The 17,028-nt window shown below is 38.4% G+C and overlaps 2 protein-coding genes across 3 annotated transcripts in view; both read right to left on the minus strand.

Annotated features, from left to right (window-relative positions):
- LOC121377306 overlaps positions 1 to 7,340 on the minus strand; it is an 83,646-nt gene extending 76,306 nt beyond the window's left edge. For both annotated transcript variants that reach the window (XM_041505243.1, XM_041505242.1), the window contains exons 1-6: positions 7,204 to 7,340; positions 5,941 to 6,040; positions 4,141 to 4,219; positions 3,225 to 3,317; positions 2,392 to 2,531; positions 404 to 444 (exon numbers count right to left, since the gene is read on the minus strand). In XM_041505243.1, coding sequence (XP_041361177.1) covers positions 404 to 444; positions 2,392 to 2,531; positions 3,225 to 3,317; positions 4,141 to 4,173 — 307 coding nt within the window. In that variant the 5' untranslated portion in view covers positions 4,174 to 4,219; positions 5,941 to 6,040; positions 7,204 to 7,340. The remainder of the gene's footprint in view (positions 1 to 403; positions 445 to 2,391; positions 2,532 to 3,224; positions 3,318 to 4,140; positions 4,220 to 5,940; positions 6,041 to 7,203) is intronic.
- LOC121378102 lies at positions 5,937 to 14,223 on the minus strand. The gene is made up of 5 exons (XM_041506202.1): positions 14,085 to 14,223; positions 9,817 to 10,019; positions 8,935 to 8,997; positions 7,204 to 7,315; positions 5,937 to 6,040 (listed from the first exon to the last, which is right to left on the minus strand). Exons 1-5 carry the CDS (start codon positions 14,221 to 14,223, stop codon positions 5,937 to 5,939), a joined length of 621 nt encoding a protein of 206 aa, XP_041362136.1.
- Positions 14,224 to 17,028: the final 2,805 nt, after the last annotated feature.

Consider the following 17,028-nt stretch of genomic DNA (forward strand, 5'->3'; position numbering starts at 1 on the left):
TCGGCTATTGGACGTCAAACATATGGTCATTCTGACACTGTTTTTTAGAGGAAAGCCGCTGTCGCCACATACGCTACTCTTTTACGACAGGCAGCAAGGGATCTTTTATTTGCGCTTCCCACAAGCAGGATAGCACAAACCATGGCCTTTGTTGAACCAGTTGAGCCGTGCGGAGCACTCACTCAGGGTTTGGAGTCGGTATCTGGATTAAAAATCCCATGCCTCGTCTGGGATCCGAACCCAGTACCTATCAGCCTGTAGACCGATGGCCTAACCACGACGCCGGTAATCTGGTATGAAAATACTCGTCTATATAACATTATGTGATTATCTCACATTCTAGTCACAGATACCTCATTAGTGTTAACCTAACTGCGGAGTACAGAAATAAAATATTACTCACCTGCCACGCTGTCAGTGCCGTCACCTCGAACCAAATTGTACCTGGAATACAAGAATATTACAAGAGGTAATTATATGTAAATATATCTCTATATGTCTGAATAATTGCATTTTAAAAGCTCTGTATGAGGTAATGAATATATATGAAGATAATTGGTTAATGAATATTAAACAGGAACTAAATGACCTTGGTTTAAATTATATATGGCATTTAACACATATTAATAATAATATTTATAATATAATTAAGGAAAGGATGCGCGACACATTTAAACAGTTTTGTTACAGCCGAATAACAGCAACACCAAAGGGGAATCTAAATATAGAATCCGGCCTAAATAGAGGTATTGATAGACAAGAAAGAGTATGCACAGTTTGCAATAATAATGAGATAGAAGATGAGTATCATTTTATTATTCAGTGTCCAATATACAATGTTTTAAGAAAAAAGTTCATAAAAGTTTACTGTTATAGATATCCTAGTGTTTTTAAACTTTTTCAGCTTCTATCCACAGAAAATAACAAAGAACTTAATAACCTTGGGAAATTTTTAGGAAAAGTAAATAAAATCAGGGATCAACTATTGCAATAATATTATAAACTAACGCTTGTTGGTTAGTCTGTCTCTATCGATTCTTATGTAAATGTATCTTAAATGTATAGGTATAATTATTTTGTATATTTACATAACGTGTTATATAATAATAATAATAATAATAATAATAATAATAATAATAATAATAATAATAATGATGATGATGATGATGATAATAATAATTTTTGATATTATTTATTTTTATTATATTTTATTTGTTTTATTTATTTGTATATATTAAATATATACCCACATAACGTGCTATATAGTTGTTGTTTTTCTATTATTATTAATATTTATTATTATTATTATGGTATGGTATGGTATGGGTATGGGTATGGCATGGTATGGTATGGTATGGTATGGTATGGTTTGGGTTTTGTTTTGTTTAGTTTAATTATTTATTAATTATGATTTTATTATTGTTATTTTTTTTTTAATTCGTTTTCTTTTAAAGATTTATGTTGTATGTGTGTCTTTAGTTTCCTTACGCACGTGATGTGTTTATATTTAATATCTTCCATATCACTACTCACGTAATTATTTATCAGGCATATATGTAGGGTTTATTTCGTTTATTGTAGATATGTATTGATTTTTTATCCCCACCACTATCAGATATTGCAAATATGTAGTTATTATATTTTGCTGTTTATATTATAAAGCTTATAAGTTGTATAACTTAAAGCAATAAAGAACTTGAACTTGAAGGGGGCGGGTTTAGCTCAGTCGGTTGAACGTTTGGCTGAGGTGCACGCGTCGCAGGATCGAACTACCTCAGTGGATTCATTGAACTGATAGGGCATTTTCTCTTTGCAGCGAGTGCACTACAACTGGTCAAAGGCCTTGTTAGGCCTTTTTATGTCTGTGGGAAATTGCATTACCAAATGCATGACATCCAATAGCCGATGATTAATTAATCAATGTTCTCAAAACAAAACAAAGAAGATATGCCTAAGTGTGTTCAAGTTTTGCACAACCAAATAGGTATAATATTTATTACACATGTTTTTAAAAAAAACACCAAAACACCCAGAAAGCATGAGCAAACGGGGCGGGACGTAGCCTAGTGGTAAAGCTCTCGCTTGATGCGCGGTCGGTTTGGGAATGATTCATGTCGGTGAGCTCATTAGGCTATTTCTCGATCCAGCCAGTGCATCATGACTGGTATATCAAAGGTCGTGGTATATGCTATCCTGCCCGTGGGATGATGCATAGAAAAGATCCCTTGCTGCTAATAGAAAAATGTATCGTATTTTCTCTCTAAGACTACATGTCAAAATTACCAAATGTTTGACATCCAATAGCCGATTATTAATACATCAATGTGCTCTAGTGGTGTCGTTAAACAAACAACAAAAGAAAAACGAATGGAAGCATGAGCTGTTATTTACCCTGTGAATAGCATCCAGTGGTCACTAGGTGGCAGTCCTCTCTGCCGCTTCACCCAATCATTGAAGGCGTCAAGAGCTTTTGAGGCGATCAGTTTGTTACCAATGGCAGTCCTCGACGTAAATCCGGACGTTAGTGGATTCTGAATGCAGACAATTCGTAAACCAGTCATCCAAAGACATGGTCTCACATTTAAAAATAGACTATGCATAAATTACACATTCATTCTTTTGAATATTCAGTTACACTTACATTAAAATGTATATGTGTGTGTGTGTGTGTGTGTGTGTGTGTGTGTGTGTGTGTGTGTCGCCCGTGGAATTATTTTGTTAAAAGCTATAGTTGGTATAATGTGTGTATGGTAGTCGACTGAACATGAGCGCAATACGATGTTTCCGGCAGTGCAAACCAAAAGAGGAGACTCGATCAGAAGGTCCCCTGCGAGTGCTTTAACCTCATCGTGACGTCACATTTACGTAATCGCTTGCGCGTGCTTTAACCTCACCGTGGTGCAGGGGTGTAACATTCTCTTTGAGAATGGACAATACAGCACAAATCCCCTTGTTTTCTTCGAGATACATTTAAAATTTTGAATAAAAGTCAATATCTATCTGTGATATTTGTATTTTTGTACAGTTCTTTACGCTGTGTTTTTATTCAAATATTGAATTTTTATATTGAAGTTGATCATCACTTTGTTTGTTTCCATTACCATAGTTTGACACCCAATAGCCGATGTATTTTTCGTGCTGGGGTGTCTTAAACATTCATTCGTTCATTGGATCAGAAGGCATTTCGTACTGCATTATAGATTTGTTTCTTGTTTTCTACTTACATCGAGTATCAGCAGTCCTGTGATCAAAGGTCGGACTTTGAGATTAGGATCGCCGTTTGGTCCCTCGGATAAACTTCGAAATCGTAACATCATCTACAAAACAAAGCGTTGATTTTAAAGTAGTCTGTGCGATTCACAATACCAATTTGCATTCTGGGATATCCGTGTATACCCTAGTTTTCTAAGGCGCTATGTGTAAACGTTAAAGTGTGCTTTGTTTAATGACACCATCAGAGCACATTGCTTACCAATGCGTTTGTTATGTCAGTCGTGGAGCACTGGCTGGAACAAGAAATATCCCAAATGGATCAACCAACGGGAATCGATCCGAAACCAACCGCTCATCAGGCGTGTGTTTTACCACAGGACTACATATACAAATACAAATACACACAGGCATACATACAGCCACATACATACATACATACATACATACAGCCACATACATACATACATACATACATACATACATACATATAGTTAATAGTGAAAATGTCCTATTAATTAAAGGGACATTCCTGAGTTTGCTGCATTGTAAGATGTTTCCTACTAATAAAATATTTCTACGATTAAACTTACATATTGAACATATTTTCTTGTTTAGAATATCAGTGTCTGTATATTCAATGTGTTTCTGGTCGTCTTAATATTTGTAAGACGCCCAAACTGGATTTTGTCTTCAAATAATTTCGTACGTACGACAAAAATCTTTTTTTAGGAAATAAAATGAAATTTAACCTAGTACAAATACTAGAACGATCAGAAACACGTTTAATATACAGCCATTAATATATTATGCAGAAAAATATATTTGATATGTAATTATAATCGTTAAAAAGTCTCTGTTAGTCGATAACATCAGAAACGTTGCTGCAAACTCAGGAATGTTCCTTTAACGTAAGAAAGTGGTGCATACCGAGTCTGCAATAAAACTGTAATACAGCCGCATCTCTAACTGGGATAGAGTCAGGTTGTCACTGTGTTTCTTCAGAAAGCTAAAAGTAAAATATTCTTCATTCATTGGAGAACAATGATTTTTGTTGGGTTTAGGGTTGGAGGTTTTTGTGTGTGTGTGCCTAACCTGTCAAAAGGTCATCCCTGTGGGTAAAGAATGAAAAGAGGGAAAACGTGCATTTGGATATTCCTAGGGGGCGGCCCCTGGTACCGTCTCTTAGACCCGTATCTGTCTGTGGCAGTGTTTGAAGTACAGGACAAGAGTAACTGCACAGTAAACAATAGGCATTTTAAATAATGAAAGCTTCGGCAAATTTGTTACATTTAATTAGATATGCTGACAACGTTTTATTGTTACCTTATTTGAAACAACATTTCTTAGTACATGTAGTCGTATTTGAACAGTTTAGTTATTTCTGTGTATAGGTCTAGTGCCAGTTTTACAAAACACAGAAAACCTAGTTTTGAGAGTAAACGTAAATCAACGACTAAACCACAAGAAGTATAATTCAAGCTATGTTAGGTGTACTACCTAATATAGCTTGAATTATACTTCTTTTTTTGTCCTTAATGATGTCATTTTCTGCATCAAATAGACGCCAAACACTTGTAAATATACAACAGGTGTAACTGCTAGTCGCAAACGTAAACTTATGATGTTTTGTGAAATTTGTTCTTGTAGCCTAATTCTCAACCCGTGATCTCACTTCAGCTAAATCGCATAATCCTTGCAAGTATGTTTGTAGGGTTTATTTGTTTGTTTTTGTTTTGTTTAGTTTTAGTTTTTTTTTTGTGTTTTGTGGGGGGTTTTGTGGGGGTTTTGTGGTTTTTTGTGGGGGGGTTTTCTTGTTTGTTTTTTTATTTTTTTATTTTTTTATTTTTTTTTTGGGGGGGGGGGGGGGTTGTTGTTCGCGAAACGTTTTGTCATTAGCGTTAAAAAACGGATTGTTCACCGCGAGAAAACCGAACGTTAGCTAGCGTCTTTGAAAAGTGACTCGCGGTGAACAAAAATTGCTGCCAAACGTTTCTCGTTTGGATTGTCACACAAAACTGTTAAAAATGCTAAGCATACCCACTCTGGAACAAAGTAGGTATGCTCTTAAAAAATAAAATGTGTATATCATTATTGGAATTATAATAAATAAATGTCATTATATCGGCAAGCAAAATTATTTCTGAATGTTTTGTTGATAGCATTTTCACTGTTTTGTTACCGTGGTAACAGTTGAATGAAAATAAACTATAAATAAATTTAACTTGTTTTGTTTCGTGCATTAAATTTTATAAGGATGTTATTTTTTTTATTTTTTTTTAAAGGCACTAATCGTTTCAAAACCGTATATGTACTGTCAGAGAATTTGAGAATAATACAAAGTCAAGCATTTTTGCTGTTTTAGTCAGCCATTTTGGAAAACGTTTGCATATTACAATACCGTTGCATAGACAACGAAAACGCCCGCCGCGAACGTCCGCGTTAAGAAACGCAGGGCTGTACTTACACCATCGGGCTAGAGGCTGGTAGGTACATGGTTCGCAGCCCGGTACCGGCTCCAACCCAGAGCGAGTTCTTAAGGGCTCAATGGGTAGGTGTAAGGCCACTACACCCTCTTCTCTCTCTCACTAACAACTAACCAACTAACAACTAACCCACTGTCCTGGGCAGACAGCCCAGATAGCTGAGGTGTGTGTCCAGGACAGCGTGCTTGAACCTTAATTGGATATAAGCACGTAAATAAGTTAAAATAAATAAAGCTGTACTTACTTGGTGAGATCTTTGTAGTCTGCAACAAAGAGGATTTCTACAGTGTGTTCTGAGTCGGCCTGCCGTCTGACTCGAGCTGCTGTACCACTGTAGATCAGATCTGAAATAAAATACAGTCTAGTGATTTTACAACAAACAAGCGAAGGACGCGATATAGAACCTTATTTGTGAATGTTTAGATCTGAAATAGAATGCACTGTAATGATGCTACAACAAACAAGCGAAGGACGCGATATAGAACCTTATTTGTGAATGTTTAGATCTCAAATAGAATGCACTGTAATGATGCTACAACAAACAAGCGAAGGACGCGATATAGAACCTTATTTGTGAATGTTTAGATCTGAAATAGAATGCACTGTAATGATGCTACAACAAACAAGCGAAGGACACGATATAGAACCTTATTTGTGAATGTTTAGATCTGAAATAGAATGCACTGTAATGATGCTACAACAAACAAGCGAAGGACACGATATAGAATCTTAATTGTGAATGTTCAAATCTGATGTAGAATGCACTGTAATGATTTTACAACAAACAAGCGAATAACGCGATATAGAATCTTAATTTGACGATTAAAATCTGAAATAACAGACAGTCTAATATAAACTTTACTCTTAAGAGTTCAGGGGCCTAATTCACTAAACTCTCGCAATTTTGCGATCTCGCAGTGCAATGCTAAAAGAATTGCAAAGTGGATTCTTTGATGTCTAGCAGAACCTAAGAGACCTTTGTGAATTAGTCCCCAGATATACAATTGCATGCACCACATTCATATTACAACACAAAAACGCGACTATAGATATCTAAATTTGACGATTAAACTCTGAAAATACAGACCGTCTATATAACAAACAAGCAAAGACCAAAATATGCACACCTAATTTTGAAGATTCGGGTTTAATATAAAATGCAGTCTGATTAAATTACACCAGACAAGCCAAGAACACAATACAGACCTTTAATGGCATGAAATCGTATGACTTTACAATAAGCAAGCAAAGACAATGACATAAAATCTTACGTTTAACAGTTCAAATGCAAAATATAAATGCAGTCTATTGTTATTACAACAAACCGGTGGAAAAACGTAATAATAGACCCGTGATGTTTACGCTTAAGTTCTAAAATGGCTAACCTAAATTTGATAGTTCATGTCTAAAATTCATTAAAAATAAGCACTATTTCTGGTTTAACTGAAACTATATTCTTAACGTCAGTCTTCAAACTGATACAGATTAAAAAGCTGAAACCTCCTACCTGATCTGATGACGTAATCGTTGTTGTAGTCCACATCTTCGGGTGTGATGAAGTTGCCGCTGTCGTTGGAAATTAGACGAGACTCATTGGAACCATCCACAAATATACCATTCTAACAAGTAGAAAAAGGCTTATGTTTAACTAGAATATAATGGTGGATACAGTTATATCTATTTCATCCTGGGCTAGTTTTCATTTAGTAAACTGGGCGAGATGTAGCCCAGTGGTACAGCGCTCGCTTGATGCGAGGTCGGTTTGGGATCGATCCCCGTCAGTGGACTCAGTGGGCTATTTCTCGCTTCAGCCAGTGCAACATGACTGGCATATCAAAGGCCGTGGTGTGTATTATCCTGTCTATGTGATGGTGTATATAAAATATCCCTTGCTGCTAATCGAAAAGAGTAGCCCATGAAGTGGCGACAGCGGGTTTCCTCAGTCAATATATGTGTAGTCTTTAACGATATGACCGACGCCATATAACCGTAGTCCAGTGGTACAGCGCTCGCTTGATGCGAGGTCGGTTTGGGACATGACGATATGACCGACGCCATATAACCGTGAATAACATGAGTTGAGTGCGTCGTTAAATGCACCGTTTCCTTCATATAGTAAACTAGTCTCGGAGTAGCTGCCCTTTTTGAGCCGTTCAGGAATGACGTTTTGTGTTCCATCGCTATCGATGTAGTCGTCGGAAGATGCCAACAAATGGAGATGCTGTCCAGTTATATGAAATCGCTTTTCCGCTGGGGGTGGGGAATGAAAACTCAAACGCCTACAAAGCGAACGTGAAAACAATGTCCATGTATATAGTTTCCCTAATGACGATCGGCACCAGTTGGTTGAATTGCCGTCGTATTAAAAGGCGTGATACCAACCAGGATAGACGAAGCAGTTACGCATGTCCTCCAAACAGCTGACACACATTTCATCAATATAACCATCGATTGGTTCCTGTCAAGCTCACTCATTTTCGTTTGATAATTTGTTGGAGCGATCATTCGCGAGAGAGAGGAGAGAGAGATAGAGGACAGATATTCAAAGAGAAGAGTTCTAGACAGTGCAGAAAAACCCGAACGACAATAATACGAATAACATCGGAGGAGGACAAATCACCAGAGGACATTACGGAGAGAGAGAAAAAGTGGGAGAGAGAGAGGAAAGCAGGGAGATGAGGGGAAGATGGGGAAAGGAGGGAGAAAAAAAAAGACTGCGAAAGCGAGGAAAAAAGAAAAAAAAAAAGAGGAGAGAGAGAGAGGAGAGGAGGGAAGGGAAGAAAAAGGGGGAGGAACGAGGAAGGCGAAGGAGCGAGAGAGAGAGAGAGAAAGAGGATAGAAGAGAAAGAGATAAGCGAGAGAGAACGAGAGAGAGAGAAGAGAGGAGAGAGGGAGAGGGAGGATGAGAGGAGAGAGAGAGATGAGAAGAGGGTGTAGTGGTTTTACACTACCCAGAGTCGTTGAAACTCGCTTGGGAGGTAGCCGGTACTGGATGAGAACCCAGGACCTACCATTCTTATATTAACGATTTTTGGGGGGGTTTTTTTTTTTTACACAAAAACCAAGTCACCATCGAGCAGGGTAGTCTCAATTAGCTTTGTACGTTATCACATGTCCTCGAATGAGCAAAAACACAAAACATATAAACCGTGCCTAACCAGACTAAAGACGTATTAAAAACCGGCTTACCCCGAGTAAAGTACTTATTATAAAAACCGTGCTTACACGACTAAACGACCCGCTCTGTTTTTACGCACGATATGTGGATCGACCGTAACGTCCAATTGTAGTTTGCAGAATTCTAAAAAAACAAAAACAACAAGAATAAATTATTGGATGATGATGATACGATGAGGTGATAGCAGCCTGTTTGTTGTTGGTTGATGATTGAAAAGGAGGGACACAAGGTCGAGTGGGAGGTGAACCTAGCTTAAGGGCTCCATTTTTGCAGACGAGTGGGGGGTGCGGTGACTTTTGCCCCAATAACGAAAGTGTCGAATTGCATAACAAACATTTATTCCTTAGTAGCATTACTAAGCACACAGCTATATAGGGTTACAAACGAATCACTTCGCTATTTTACATGGATTACAAGTAATGTTGAGGGTAGAATGATGGAAATATATGGTAAAAAGGTCTTAGGTTAGCACATTTTGCCCGAATATCTGTATCATTTTTGCCTGAAGTTGAGCTTTTGCTCCAGCACCCCGGGGGGGGGGGGGGGGGGGGGGGGCAGCACTTGACGCCTGGTCAGTGATAATATGATGTTGCTGATGTTGCTGATGATGAAATTGGTGGTGAGGGATACAAACTAATGATTATGCTATTAAATAAATATAAAAGAAACAATAGTAATTAGAAATACTGACACACACATACAGAGAGAGAGAGAGAGAGAGAGAGAGAGAGAGAGAGAGAGAGAGAGAGAGAGAGAGAGAGAGAGAGAGAGAGAGAGAGAGAGAGAGAGAGAGAGAGACGGAAGAGAGACATAGACAAGAGGAGACAGAGAGAGAGAGAGAGAAAGAGGGGGGGGGGAACGTAAGGGTTTTAAGAAAGAAACAACAAACCATCCACACCTTGGAAAAGAACAGAGACTATTTTGAAAAACCGATTCCCTTACCTGGACGGACGGAAGGTCCACTTCGTTGGCCACACCGTTTCTGATAAGGTAGACGGGCAGATCTGATGACGAGTCCATGCCGCGAGTCAGTGTGAGTTCAACGTCATTTCCGCTTCCTGTTACATGGACGTGGAGGTCTTGTGGCATTCCATCGATTGAATACTTCGATGTCCTTGAACCCGACACCTCGCTCACAAGAACGTCTACAATACATAGAGAATACTACATGAGTGGCCGTTGTTTTAAACCGTAGCTAATGAGCTAAAGCTAGTTAAATACGTGTTTAAACAACGAGTTGTAAAATAAATGGTATCTATCTCTTACATATACTTAAAAACACGTTTTAAACGTCTTTTCAAACTAAAACTATACGTCACATATCAATTGATTTTGATTGTGCTAGTTTTTCATTGGATGGTAAGTCTCTCGCGACTGGATAATTTATGTCTTTAAATTGTTATCACACATATGTGTGTTATTAGTGTGTGTTATCGTAAACAACAAATGATGTCCTCACCAACGGGTGTGGAAGAACACATGTATATTTTGTACATGTTGTATGATGTTTATATTACAAGTGAAGTCATTGCTACTAGCTCTACTCATTCATACAAAATCACAGTGAGTTTTATTTTATGCTATAATAGTTTTAATCAATGTGGGTCAAGACATGTAAACGTTTATTAAAGTTTGTTTTGTTTAACGACACCAAAAGGGCACATTGATTTCTTAATCATCAGCTATTGTATGTCTTAGAAAGGAAACCCGCTACATGTTTCCATTAGTAGCAAGGGATCTTATATATGCGCCATTCCACAGGCATTTGATATACCAGCTGTGGCGCATTGGCTGGAACGAGAAATAGTCAATGCATTTAATATCAGGATGTAACTCTGCGATAGAATGCTCGACGGAGGCTCAATCGCCCATGATGTATCCAAAATCAGTGGTAATCGACTGGTATATCAAAGGCCGTGGTATGTACTGTCCTCTTTCTGGGGACAGTGCATATAACAGATCCTTTCTGCATGTTTTAAATTATTTTGTTTTGTTGGAGTAGCGGCAGGCATGGGATTAGTCATTTTTGAAATTCACTAGCAATGGTACAAAAAATCAAACAAATAATTTGTCACTGTAAAGGGGCGGCATGTAGCACAGTGGTAAAACACTCGCTTGATGCGCGGTCGGTTTGGGATCGATCCCTGTCAGTTGGCCCATTGGACTATTTCTCGTTCCAGCTAGTACACCACAACTGGTATATCAAAGGCCGTGGTATGTGTTATCCTGTTTTGGGGATGGTGCATATAAAAGATCGCTAGCTACTAATGGGAAACTATTGCCGGTTTCCTCTCTAAGACTTTATGTCAAAATTACCAAATGTTTGATATGCAATAGCCGATGATTAATAAATCAATGTGCTATAGTGGTGTCGTTAAACAAAACAGACTATTTTTGTCACTGTAAAAGTCAACGTTAATTTTGTTTAACGACACCACCAGAGCACGCTGATTGATTAATCATCGGTCAATTACTGGATATCTCATGTAATTCTGACATAGAACCTTAGAGAAGACCCGCTACATGTTTTCATCAGCAGACCGTAACCGTAACTTTTTTCAGTGGTAGAACACTGGGCTACCAGGTTATATAAATCCGGTAGCCCGAATATAGACTAGGTAGCCCCATAATTTTTATATATACATTAAAAAAGTACTACCGGATTTAGACATCTGGTAGCCCGAGCAAGAAATCGGTAGCCAAAACACACCGGGTTACCGCTAAGGTCGAGCGTTGAACATTTCAGTAGAAAGGGATATTTTAAATGCATGTTTTCACAGAGAGGACAACATATTCCACGGTCTTTGAAATACCAATCGTGGGGTACTGGGTCCAAGACATCTGGCGAGTGCTTTACTACCGACCTAAATCCCTCCTCTTTGATAATTTATAAGTCCTAAAATAACTTGGGTGGATAAGGGGTAAGATTTGTGAAGGCGTGCCACAAAACTGAAGTCAAATCGCGAATTATGGCTTTGGAAACTTTGAAGTTGCTTCTTTAAAACATCTCGGTATTTATGTTTCCGTTTGTGGAACAGGTTTTCGTGTTATACAGTACTTCGTTCTTTGAGGTCGTAGTTATAATTTATTAAACTACTCGAGCCAGCTGACACTTATGTTCCTCATTTGACACGTGGTTTATCCTGAATGTTAGAATAAATAAAGATGCCGTTTTCAGACAATATTTGCAAACCCATGCACATCTGAATCTGTTGGCGCTATTCACAGTACAGCATAACGCAACATAACACAGGAGTGCAAAGCTGTATTATAACACAAAACGCAACATGGCGCAACACAACAAGACACAACAGCAAAACGAAACACAACACAACACAGTACAGTACAGTACAACACAGTACAGCATAACACAGCACAACATAACACAGCAAAACACAGTACAACACAGCACAGCACAACATAGCACAGTAGAACACAACCCAGTAAAGTAAACATAACACAACACAGTACAGCACAGCACAGTACAGTACAGTACAACGCAGTACAGCACAACACAGTACAACGCAGTACAGCACAGCACAGTACAGTACAGTACAACGCAGTACAGCACAACACAGTACAAAGCAGTACAGCACAGCACAGTACAGCACAGTACAACACAGTACAGCACAACACAGCACAACACAGCACAACATAACACAGCAATACCTTACAACTGTGTGTATATGTGCAGACATTTTACATTAAAAGTGAATAATAATAATAATAATAATAATAATAATAATAATAATAATAAAAAAAATAAAAATAATAATAATAATAATAATAATAATAATAATAATAATAATAATAAAACTCACCTTAATCATATTATTTATTTTTCAAACCTGCGTAAGCAGTTTAACCGCGCATTTTAAACCAATATAATTTATACTAATTCTACTTCATTAATCATATCTTTATGTGTATATTTATCGATTCCTTTTTTTTTTTAACACAAACGGACAGCAATTTACAAAATGTGGAAACATCTCACGGTGTTAATTATTTGACGAAAGGCGGCATTAACTTGCATAAATCATAGAAAGGTAATAGTGAATCAACGAGAAGACTACCTAGTGGAAACAAGAACTCTATATATCTATCAGACTGAATGAATGGATGAATGAATGAATGAATGTTTAACGACACCCCAACACAAAAATAAGATGGGGCGGGACGTGGCACAGCGGTAAAGCGCTCGCTTGATGCGCGGTCGATGTTGAATCGATCCCCGTCTGTGGGCCCATTGGCCTGTTTCTTGTCCCATCCAGTACATCACGACTGGTATATCAAAGACCGTAGTATGTGCTATCTTGTCTGTGGGGTATTACATCTAAAATATCCCTTTCTACTAATGGGAAAAATAGCCTATTTCCCCACGACTGGTATATCAAATGTCGTAGTATGTACTATCCTGTATAACGGGGAAAAAATGTAGCTGGTTTCCTCTCTAAGACTATATATCAAAATTACCAAATGTTTGACTTCAATAGCCGATGATTAATAAAGCAATGTGCTCTAGTGGTGTCGTTAAAACATAAGATTATCAGGCCCTTGCGCCGTGTCCTTCTGTCCCTGTCTGTCGCCGTCTCTATATTTTGTACGCACACCACACGCATGTAAACACATACACACACACACACGCGCTCACAAACATAAACAACAAAAACACAAATACACCCATACAAACAAACATAATACACGCACACACAACAGGCGCAACTATTCACATACACGCACAAATGCAGTACACGCGCACAGATACACGTAAACACAAATTACGCACACACACGGAACAAACACCGAACACACACACACACACACACACACACACACACACACACAGACACACACACACACGCGCGCGCGCACACGCACTGCATTTTTACCCAGTACATACAAACATTATATTATATGTAGTCACAACGTACACACAAACACGCACACAATACACATACTCAGTACACACACGTACGCACACATACACGCATCAATTCCTCTCTTCCCTCTTCATTTCCTTTCTATTTAGAAACGTAAACAATAAATAAATATAAATAAATAAATAAATAAATAACAAAAGACATCACCATAAGCCTTTCATACAACAAGAAAAAAGAAAGCAATTTTTTTTTTTTTTGAAATCCAGCATATTAAATATTAAAAAACAAATTTTTTTATCGGTTTACAATTATCTATTTTCCCCTTACCAACTGGCGTCCATTCTGCTGCTAAACTGATTCGTGGCACGTAGGTAAGACACACCAGAAGTGCATAACAGGAGCGCAACATTTCTGCAGTAACCAGTCTGTCGACACACTTCTTTTTGTAGCTCGGTCGCTTTCCCATCATCCATCATGCTATAAACGACTTGACACTTCGACGCCCTTATAAGTACATACGACATGCTGAAATGTTACCCCTGCATTCACCTCTGTGTCACACGTTTTACTCCGACTATATATTTTTCCTGACGTGGGTCACATTTCGTAACTTTATATATATATTTATTCTGAGTAAGATGCGAAAAGAGGAAAAAGGGAGTAGCTCAGCGGAAGTGCAACTGCAAATACGTATACTTTTGCTAAAGGCTCTAATAGACCAAATCAATTCATAATACACTTATTGCCGACAATGTTAACTTTTTCTAATAAAACCGATATAAGCAGCGTATCAACACACCCAGACAATACACCAATAAAAAGTGCACACCTTACATTTAATCCACCTTCAAGAAAATGGGTCACAAATAATTTAAGAGATTTAATTAATTAATTTAATGTTTTCATTAGCAACTGTAATTTTTGCTGAAATTCTCAGTTCCATTTCTTGGGGTACCCTGCACTAGTTTCAACCTCTGGTATATACTGTATAACAACTGTATAACAAATAAAGGTGTATTTATTTATTGGCATTGGAAAACAGTATTTGTGCAAATAATCAATGTCACATATTACTACCAATCAAAGCCACAGCTGTTTTTACTCCGTAAATACTCGAACTTTTACACGGAACTTTCTTCTTCGGTACCATGCAACCTATACACCAGCAATGCAGAATCAGGCCAAACAAAATAAATTTCTGGTCTCCTGTCATCGCGCACCTCGCATTTTGACACTCGCGCGTCAATTTTTTTTTTAAATTTCTGGTATGACGTCGATTTTTGACGGGTTTTATCTTGATATGACGTAAAACCGTATTTGGAGCGAAAATGGCATCGCGCATGAACTATGACATGCATTCTGATTTCAATTTGAATATGCCCCTTATTTTCGGTATCAAATTCACCCGCCTTTTTCTTTGAAACCCAAGCTTAAAAAAACAACAAGCCCAAAACATTGTGGAACTTTGGTCTGGCCAGAGATCGGTGTAGTGGCCCGTTGAGTCATTGAATTGGCTGTGGGTGGGACGGTGGTGAAACTACCATACTGTTTGGGTAATGCAATATTCGAAACCCCCCACAAAGTTTGTTTTATTTAACGACGCCACTAGAGCACATTGATTTTTTATCTTATTATCGGCTATTGGACGTCAAACATATGGCCATTCTGACACAATTTTTTAGAGGAAACCCGCTGTCGCCACTACATGGGCTACTCTTTCCTATTAACAGCAAGGGATCTTTTATTTGTGCTTCCCACAGGCAGAATAGCACAAACCCTGGCCTTTGTTGAACCAGTTATGGATCACTGGTCGGTGCAAGTGGTTTACACCTACCCGTTGAGCCTTGCGGAGCACTCACTCAGGATTTGGAGTCGGTATTTGGATTACATGGCTTGACTGGGATCCGAACCCAGTTCCTATCAGCCTGTAGACCGATGGCCTAACCACGACGCCACCGAGGCCGGTATATTCCGACACCAGGTCACAATTCTATAGAGAAATGTACTTTTCCTACGGCAAAAGAGTCGGTAGAAAAGTTACCGGGGTCAGTATTCTACAATGCTATACCGATACCAGGACGCGTACTCAGTACCTACTAGTCAATCAAACGTAGGCCGTCTATGTATAGGCCCACCGGTTTAACGTCTACACCACCACCCAACTGAATGAAGCCAATTCATCTCACACGTTGAAAGCAGAGATGTCCTAATAACTTCCAAAATTCCTCATTAAATTTTATCCCACCCCACCCCACCCTTCCCTTCCCATGACCTATGGCTCCTTTATCTTTTTGTTTTCCTTCTTGGCCCCAGATAATAATAATTTAAACCAATTTATAAAAAAAATAAAAAAATATATCAACAACAACAATATACATAAAATATGTGGATTATATCTATTCGTGTGTATATATTTTGCCATTTATATGTATGTATATAAAACTGTGTATACCATATGAAATTTAAAAACTATTGTGAGACAGTGAGCTCAGGGCACCCCAACCCTGGCACTGCCATTTTATATTCTGGGGACAATAAAAAAATTTAAAAACAAATAATAATAAAAAACAAAAACAAAGAAGAAGAAATAATTGGTTCCTTTAAAATTCGCGTTCTACTTAACTGGGAGGGATTTAGCTCAGTCGGTGCTTGCGTCGCAGAACCAAACCACCTCTGTGGATCCATTCAACTGATTTGTTTTTCCTTCCATCCAGTGCACCGCAACTGGTCAAAGGCTGTGGTAAGTGCTTACCCGATTGTGGGAAAGTGCATATAATAGATCCCTTGCTACATTAGGAAACATTGATTAATTAATCATCGGCTATTGGATGTCAATTATTTGGTAATTCCGACACTTAGTCATCAGAGGAAAAGCGCTACATGGTTCCTAATGCAGCAAGGGATCTTTTATATGCACTTTCCCACACACAGGAAAGCACATAACACAGCCTTTGACAAGTTATTGTGCACTGGTTGGGAAAAAAAGAAGAACAGGTAGATCAAGTTTTTTGTTTTAAATGACCGGCCTCGGTGGCGTCGTGGCAGGCCATCGGTCTACAGGCTGGTAGGTACTGGGTTCGGATCCCAGTCGAGGCATGGGATTTTTAATCCAGATACCGACTCCAAACCCTGAGTGAGTGCTCCGCAAGGCTCAATGGGTAGGTGTAAACCACTTGCACCGACCAGTGATCCATAACTGGTTCAACAAAGGCCATGGTTTGTGCTATCCTGCCTGTGGGAAGCGCAAATAAAAGATCCCTTGCTGCCTGTC

This window comes from Gigantopelta aegis, chromosome 7 (assembly GCF_016097555.1).
Source record: "Gigantopelta aegis isolate Gae_Host chromosome 7, Gae_host_genome, whole genome shotgun sequence".
NCBI classification, from domain to species: Eukaryota; Metazoa; Mollusca; class Gastropoda; order Neomphalida; family Peltospiridae; genus Gigantopelta; species Gigantopelta aegis.

Bases quoted from the DNA above. Each gene is read 5' to 3' on its own strand.
- LOC121378102 (XM_041506202.1), bottom strand. From the start codon at position 14,223: ATGGGAAAGCGACCGAGCTACAAAAAGAAGTGTGTCGACAGACTGGTT. The intron at 10,020-14,084 runs GTAAGGGGAAAA...TATGTATTGTAG, and splicing joins AGCAGAATGGACGCCAGTTG to ACGTTCTTGTGAGCGAGGTG. The intron at 8,998-9,816 runs GTAAGGGAATCG...TTGTTTTTTTAG, and splicing joins TGGACCTTCCGTCCGTCCAG to AATTCTGCAAACTACAATTG.